At 39.8% G+C, this 8,016-nt stretch overlaps 1 protein-coding gene across 1 annotated transcript in view; it reads left to right on the top strand.

The window, feature by feature from the left end:
* Window positions 1-8,016, top strand: part of ENOX1 (ecto-NOX disulfide-thiol exchanger 1) — a gene marked incomplete at its 5' end in the record, with an annotated part of 43,934 nt that overhangs the window by 18,589 nt on the left and 17,329 nt on the right. The window contains one exon of the mRNA XM_010013657.1: window positions 1,294-1,350. Coding sequence (XP_010011959.1) covers window positions 1,294-1,350 — 57 coding nt within the window. The remainder of the gene's footprint in view (window positions 1-1,293; window positions 1,351-8,016) is intronic.

Here is an 8,016-nt window from a genome sequence, read left to right as displayed (position 1 = left end):
GTAGGGAAAACATGTAGCATTCATTGGAAATGCATCACCCTGCTGTCAGCATAAATTGCAGACTTTTCGAGGGTATTGAAAGATAAGCATCAGTGAATTGAACCAGGAGACTTGATGAGTTTGCAGTCCCCAGCTATCCTCTGTACTACTTTATCAGGAGCTGTTACCCCCTTCCCTCTCTCTCAGGATGGGTTTAGTGGCATGAGCAGCAGTTCCTGAACTGGTGCAGTTAACAGCCCTGCATAATCGATTCTCTCTACAATTATCTGAAAGGAGAATGAAGTGAGGAGGTAGCTGGTCTCTTCTCCCAAGCAACCCGTGATGGGACAAGAGGTAATGGCCTCAAGCTGCACCAGGGGAGGTTCAGATTGGATATTAGGAAAAATTTCTTCACCATAAGGGTGATCAGGCATTGGAACAGGCTGCCCAGGGCAGAGATTCAGAGATTTAACAAAAGAGTAAAAGGTTCCAAGTTCTTCATTTAAATGTACAAACCTCCATGGCTTAGTTGCTTAGAAAAGCTGCAGTGTCTCCTCATTTCTGTGTTTTCTTAGTCACAGGACGAACAACTGCATCTTTCACTGTGGCTTCGAGGATGAGCTAGGACATTCCTTAAATATCCCAGGAGTGATTTTTACAATGCCTAATGTAATCCTGGATTTTCCCCAGAAAGCCAATTCAGAAGGAAAACCAAAAAGTTTTGGTTCAGATCACATATTTGGAATTCTCAGTGTGTCCTCAGTTCTTCCTGCCACTGGTTATATAAAAAAGCTGTTCTTCTCTTCACCTCTTTTTCCATCACACCCAGGAGCCATGTCAGTTATTTGGGTGCTTCCTCAGGAAGGAAACATAGTTACACTTTGGTGTCTTAAACAGTTCAAAATATGTCATTCAAAAGTAATCATTAGCAAAATACTATTTAGCCAGTGGCAACTTGCAAATATTGTAAAGTTTAAATTAATAGCAACAAGAATGGGAAATGAAATTGTTTATTATTCTTGAGACCCAATTCTGTACACCTTTTATGTCTTGAAACTGCTTTCTAATCTTATTATTTAAAAAATAATGACCCAGTCTTATTATTTTCCTTTTTTTTTTACAACCTATCAAGCCTTAAGTATGCTGGTTTCAAAATGGCTTGAGCAAAAACTCATTAGAATTATATGCTCCATCTGTTTTTCTCATTGGAAGCTTTATAAAATTCTCCTTCAAATAAATCAAAGATAACTGTGTGAAATACTGAAGTAATTTGCTTGTTTTGTTCTGTTTTGGTTTTTTGTTCACTCTTTGCAGTTAAAAAGCGCCAAGGAATTAGCAGAAATCAATGGGCATGATGAATCTCAAGGAAATGTAGGTACAGCTATCGATGTATAGATTTCAATATATATACCTATATATACGCATGCTTATGGTGTCAAATTTACTATTTATGTCTTAAAGCTGATAGAACGGCTGAATGATTTGCACATCAGGTTTGAAGTGCCCATTTCTTTTTTTTCTTGAAGCCACAGGTTCAAATCCCAGCAAACTTCATTTTGAAGTAGATAAATTGGGTTCCATGCAATTTACTTTGTAGGATTTATTTGCATGAGACTTTAACAACCAATGTCCTGCTAGCTGTATGTGGGTGTTAAAGATACCATGGAAACGACTGCAAGAGAAAGTGCTTTGCCTTAGTGTCCTGTCCAGGATTACTGAAACTACAGGGTTATATTGTTTGTCTTTTTGGCTGCCACCTTGCAGCTGAGCAAGTCTTGCCATATTTCAATTCTGAATGAAGTGATTCGTACACACGTATAATTTGGAAACAGTTAATTTGCACAAGAAGACTGAATTAATTCATTGAGTCATTATTTTGTCCAAAATCATTAAAGGACTTGTTAAGGTCATGCTTTTTCAAACCTGCCGCCAAAAAAAAAATTGCTTCTGTTATTCCCTTTGTGACTGCAGTCAAAACAGCAATTTGGATCAGGAGAGAGAGAAAAAAGGAAAGCTTTCCTGCTATATTTGTCATCCAAACCATGCAGCTTTGTGCTTTGTCATAAACATATGAAAATTAAAACTGGTTATATATGATCTCTTCCTCCTAACCAAGAGAGCTAGCAACAGTCTGAACACTAATATCTTTAACATCTGTTTTAATCAATGTGTTGTCTAATGGCACAACCAGGAAAACAGTTTTATTTTAAACCTGAAGAGAAGGCTCAAATTTCGTGGACTACTTTGTGATAAGGAAATTTTGTCCCCTCTTTTTTAATCCTTTCCTGAATCTCATTCATTGTGGTCTGTTTCTGCAGTGAAGTCGATAGAGCCTCATAGCTCTCAGCATTTGGACAGGAGACATTCAATATTGTCTGATAGCTCCAGCAAATCTGCAGTTGCAGTCTGTCTGCTCGGCGTCTCATTGTCCCTTTGAAAGATTCTGTTTGCAAACCAAAATAAAGACATTAATCCACTGATGATCTTGATATGCTCACATTTGCTACCTAAAAATTTGTCATTGTACAACAACTGGTTGCAAGTTTCCTAAAGGAATTTACAAATGTAAGACTTACTTAGAAACTTTCTAAAGGAACTTGCTTCCTCTCCAAAAATGTGGATGAAACAATTTTTTGCAGGATTTAAATGTTTTAAAGGAAAATTACCTAAATGCTTCAACTTGTATCATTCTGGCTCATACGTAACTGGATAAAACAGAAGAGCCTGAAAGTTTTATATAATATGAAGGTTATATGAAATAAAAATATATATATATATGAAGGTAGTATGAAATAATAGCATTAAAATGAAACATTTCAATTGCGTAAAGTCAGTGTTCCACTTCATTCCCAGTCTAAACCAAAATGTTTCAGAATCTTTGTTTAATGGTCAGTTTTCCAAAATGTAGTATTTTGTTCCAGTTTGTACTAGTAGAAATTGTTCAAATGCCTGAATTTTCCATAGGATAGAAACTCTGTTTTCTGCCTCTCTTTTCCATGAGCTTTTCCTGTGATGATCTCATAGCAATATTAGACTCCTAAGAAAAGAAGTCAATACCTAAATTAATGGTGAAGAGGGAGACCAGACAGCTGCATTTACTGAGTCACAGTTGCAGGCATGTATTCAACAATTATGCCACCATGAAATCGGAGAAAGCACAACAGCACAAATGAAAGTAGAGAGATAGAGGGCAAGAACTGATGGTAAAGCGTTTGCTACAGTAATGAACTTTGTAAAATGGAAGTTGAGGTACCTTTTAAACAACTGTCATTTATATTGAACATGTAGTGCTCAGGTGTTGTGCCTTGCAGGTTGTCTCTCCACATCTATTCTCAGCAGACTTCATGGTTCTTGCCCTTGGCCAGTGTGCAAATTTGGGATGATCAAAGAGAAAAAGGCTTCGTGGCTCCTACGTGGCTGTTAGTGAACTGTGATGCATATAATGGGATTAGGACATATTTGTTACAGCTGACAGGTTGAATTCAGAAAATTAAATACCTCTACATGCTGAGCAATAGTAGGAGGTGTTGGTAAGGAAAAATGGCAATGTATGTCTATATCTAATCTTCCCACTGTGGCATATTTAGATTACTTACTCTGCAGAAAATCAGGCTCCTAGAAAGTACAGTGGAAACTTTAGGCACACTGCATACACATCAAGAAAGATCATATTGTAATCTTAAAAATATTGCTTTCTGCAGTCCTCAGACTTTCCACTAATGGCACTGGTCTGCATCATGTAAGGCTAACCCTAAGGTTACATTAGAAAATACTGTTTCTTAAAATAAAACCTGGAAATATATTTCTTAGTAAAAGCAGATACAGATGAAAATATATACTGAGACCTATCCTGGTATGTCTTCTACATTTCCATAATGTGGGACCATCCTGAAAGGGAAACAAGAATCTGGGCACCTTTGGAAAAAAGAAAAACATCACCCCTGAAATATGCCCAAACTATAAATGGACCAGACTTCATTTTTTTCTCTGGTTTTGGTGGGGGAATTGAGCACCGCTAACTAAGAGGCTGAAGCCATTGCAGTGTTACCCTCCCTGCCCTAGCAGTTCACACACAAATCTGTGGGGAAAAGAAAATGAAATATTAGTGTATTGCCAGCACATCTACTTTTTCTAGAAAGAAAACCATCCTACAAGCCTCTGTAAACAGTAATGAGAGTATTTCATGAATGACTTGCCAGGTACATGCAGTAATATTTGTTATGGGCTGTTGGCATTTCCCAGCTATACTCTGTGTCAGGAAAGGCCAAACGTCAGGCTCAAGCAGTACATGGAGCCTGAGATCCTGGCCTGGTGTTAACACAGGCTTCAACACCCAGAACTGCCATGCTATTACTGAGCATTCATTTCCTTCAGCCCTGTGGTTAGGAAAAGATTGCTTCTTGCTCCTAATCTGCCCCCCTTTTAATTTCCTCTTCATTGCTGCATATAATGATATTTAATTCACATCTCTGTCTTAGCTGAAGAGAAAATAATGGCCAACAGACAATTACAATTTCAGATATAATCCTCTTCCAGGATGTTCCCAGAGTCTTGGGAGCTGATTAGTCCCAACATGAAAAAACACCTTGCTTGAGAGGCATGCACAAGTAGAGAACATTCTGCAAACTGAAAATGCAAATCATATTTTTTGTGGCTAACTCCATAAAGGCAATTTATTCCTCCACTGTTTCTGCAAGTTCAGTGGCTTTCTGTGGAGCCTCTTGTATATAGGTTAATTCTGTGTTTTCATCAAAGTTCTTTTGCTGACTGCTGATTTCAATATACGTAGGGCACTGCATGCAAGTAAGTTACATAGCCTTGATGAATATATCCCTGTTTTAGGGGTGGAAAGGTTAATATCCATGGTACCCCTCTATTGTTAATGAAGAAAGGAGATTTCTATTTTACCAAGTGTCATTTTAGAAGCACTCAGTGAACTTTTTCCAGGAGTCTGGCACTCTCCCTTGACCGTTATCTGCCTTCCTTACATAACTCCTGTGAATAACTCCTACCCTTTGTAGATATGCCATAAAATGGTAGTCAAGAGTATCAGTCCTCCAAGTTCAGACTGAAACAAGCGATGGGTCATGGTCACAGAATCATATTGAATGCTCAGTTTGCAGTTGCATGGTAAAGTCCTGACTCTGTTGAAGTCAATAATTAAATTCCCATCAGGCTAAAATGTCAGATTTCACCAAAAGATTTTCAGGGTTGCCTCATTATCATCAAGACACAGTAAAAGGAATATATTTCAGAGAGTGAAACTGATTTCCCCACGAGTTTTTTTACCAGCTTTTTGTTCTGTTTGAGTTTCATTGTTTGAACAAAGTAATGACTTTGACCTCATTCATCTGTCTGCCTCCAGTTAGCATCTCCAGCAGCTTGGACACAATATTATGTGGGTTTTTCTCCAAATACAAAATCAATAATATTAAGAGGGATGCATTTTTCCATTTGAATTCTTGAAGCTGTTGTCAGAGCATTCCTCCAGTTCGACCAAGCATCTTAGATTTTATGTGTATTCTTCCTTTAATTGAAATATTAAAGTGATGTATTTCAACAGTTTTACTAAACTGCTCACTTTATGCTACATTGAAAGTGATATTATTCCTAACTACGCCCTAGTCTTCTGTTTTCAAATAGTATGGATAATCACTGATGATCTCTACTAAAGACAAGTAAAGACGACACTTATATGAGGCTCATTTTTCCAATAAGGCAGGCAAAGATTTAAAAAGCTAACCCCCTTCAATTTTTGGAGAAGCCTGTAATTCCATCAAGCTCATCAGAGTACAATTCTTGCATTTTACTGTGCAAACCTTTAATGGAAGCACCCAAGGGTACCTGCTCTGAATGTCCCATGTCAGTGTATGTCTTAGTACACATTTGCCACAGGATGGGGTACCTCTGTGTGGTGTGACTGCCTTGAACACAGGAAGAGGAGAGGAGCTAGAAGAATGCAGCACCTGCTCAGATCCTCCCAGTGGTTTAGGACTATGAGAGAAAAGCTGGTCACCTTTATTGATAAAGATCCCAAGTGATTGCAGATGCTTTTGCTTCACTTCCTTGTGAGTACAACAGCCATTTCCTGGCTAGCCTTCAAAAGGCTTTCTCGTCCCACAACAACATAGGCTTGTGTTAGAAAATATGCTTAACATGGCTAATATAAGAGCAATTTGGGCCTAAAGTTACAGGCTAGAAAAGCCCAGTGCAAGGCTTGCACACATCAGGAAATGTGTGTTTCTTTTCTATCCCAGTTTCCCAGGTTTGTATGCTGTGAACCTCAGCCTCGGTCAGCTGCTATGAGTCACTGAGTAGGTTCCTTGACATCACTGGGGTCCTTGCAGCAGGCTCTTCTAGAGCACACAGGAGTGAGTGGGCACTGCAAGAAGTGAGGTGTTGACAGCTGGGTACTTTTGAGGGTAGGGAGAGGGTGCTGGCAGCCTTTCTGTATGCAAGAGCTGAGGGGTAATGTCCCCTCCTACAGAGAGGTTGACATCTTTTCTCCACCCGAGAAGGTTCCAAATGACATTACCAGAAAAGAGCATGGGCTATCTGCTCTCCTCAGCTTCTCTGCTCTAACTGCTCCCCTTTGCAAGATTGTATTCAGTCAACTAATCAATTCATTTAATAAGTGCAGTTTATTTTCTAAAGAAGACAAACAGGAGTAATGGTGCAATGTAGGGATGAAGATAGCCCCTTGAAGAGAGAGAGATGTCAGGTTTGGTTTCTTGTCATGGGTGTTTTATGTTATTAGAATAAGGTGCAAGGACCCTCTACCCTTACTGGAGTGGGGTGTAAAGCCCCCAGAGATTAGAGAGACCCATTTACTGTCTGTATTCAGGTTATTCTTGTCTGGTGGGGCCAGCACCAGGGGGTGGGGCATGGTTGTGCCTCTTTCTGCTCCCTGCCTTTTTCATTCCAGGCATTTATTTGTAGCCTTTCCGTCACTCATTTCTTCTGATTTCCTTCAGTTTAAGACATGTGGAGTATGAAAAATTCAAACAGCTATGACCATTGGCAGATCAGCAGCTTTCCTACTTGCCACAGCAGGCACAAGGAATGACCGCCTCATGAATTCAATACTATGAGGCCTGAAAAATAACAGGAGTTTAACTGGCTGTTTGGGACCATGTTACCAAAGAACTTGCTCAGCCTTCAGAAGTTCTTACACACTGATAGATCAAGTCCCCCTGAGTCCCCCCTTGGCTGTCCCAGCCCCAGTTCAGCGTGTTAGAGGACAGCAATACAGATTCATTAGCACAGTGCAAAACTCTGCTGGCTGAATCACAATCTCTGTGGTTTCAGCCACAATCTAGCCCTATGGGAGTGTCCTGTGTTCAACTGGGAGGCAAATGGCTACAGCAGACCTACGTATATTCTGACACAGAGTGTGCTATCTGAAGGAGATCCAGGCTGTAGCAATAACCCCTGTGTTAATGTGCAGAAAGAAATCACACCACTTCCCATGTCCCTAATTAAAAGTGTTAAAGTGGCATCGTAACTTGGCTTTTGATAGGAGTGAATTCCTGTCATCTGAGGAAGGAGAAAAGAGAACTCTGAGACACAATGATAAAACCCATTCAGCCACCCACTCAGCAAATCACAAAAGTTTTTTTACTTTAAATTTCATATAAGCTGCAGGGGAGACAGTTCTTCAATGCCCAGAGCTACTTGACATTATAATAATATCTGATCATTATGAGCAGCCTTTCATCCCAAAGCGTTTTCACGGAGTATTTATACTGCGCACATATACAGGAGTCAACCCATCATTTCTGGTAAGGAATAACATTCAGCTTTATACATATGCAGCTGTGTGCTTAACCCACACACTGTACAAATCAGATTGGCTGTCAGAGCACTCAGGCTCCCCCGCAACCACCTGAAGGATGATGGGCCACCTCTGCTTTAGCCACATGCCTGCTGCTGCATTCCTGGGTGTTGTACCCCAAACTCATGTCCCCTCCCACTTGCTGAAGTCCTTCAAAGAATAGGACAGCAAGAAGTGACAGAAGTAAGAAAGGAATTTCAGTA

Source organism: Nestor notabilis, unplaced genomic scaffold (genome assembly GCF_000696875.1).
Source record: "Nestor notabilis isolate BGI_N333 unplaced genomic scaffold, ASM69687v1 scaffold3694, whole genome shotgun sequence".
NCBI lineage: Eukaryota > Metazoa > Chordata > Aves > Psittaciformes > Psittacidae > Nestor > Nestor notabilis.
The sequence above is the reverse complement of the archived record's forward strand: the minus strand, read 5'-3'. Positions and strand labels throughout refer to the sequence as shown.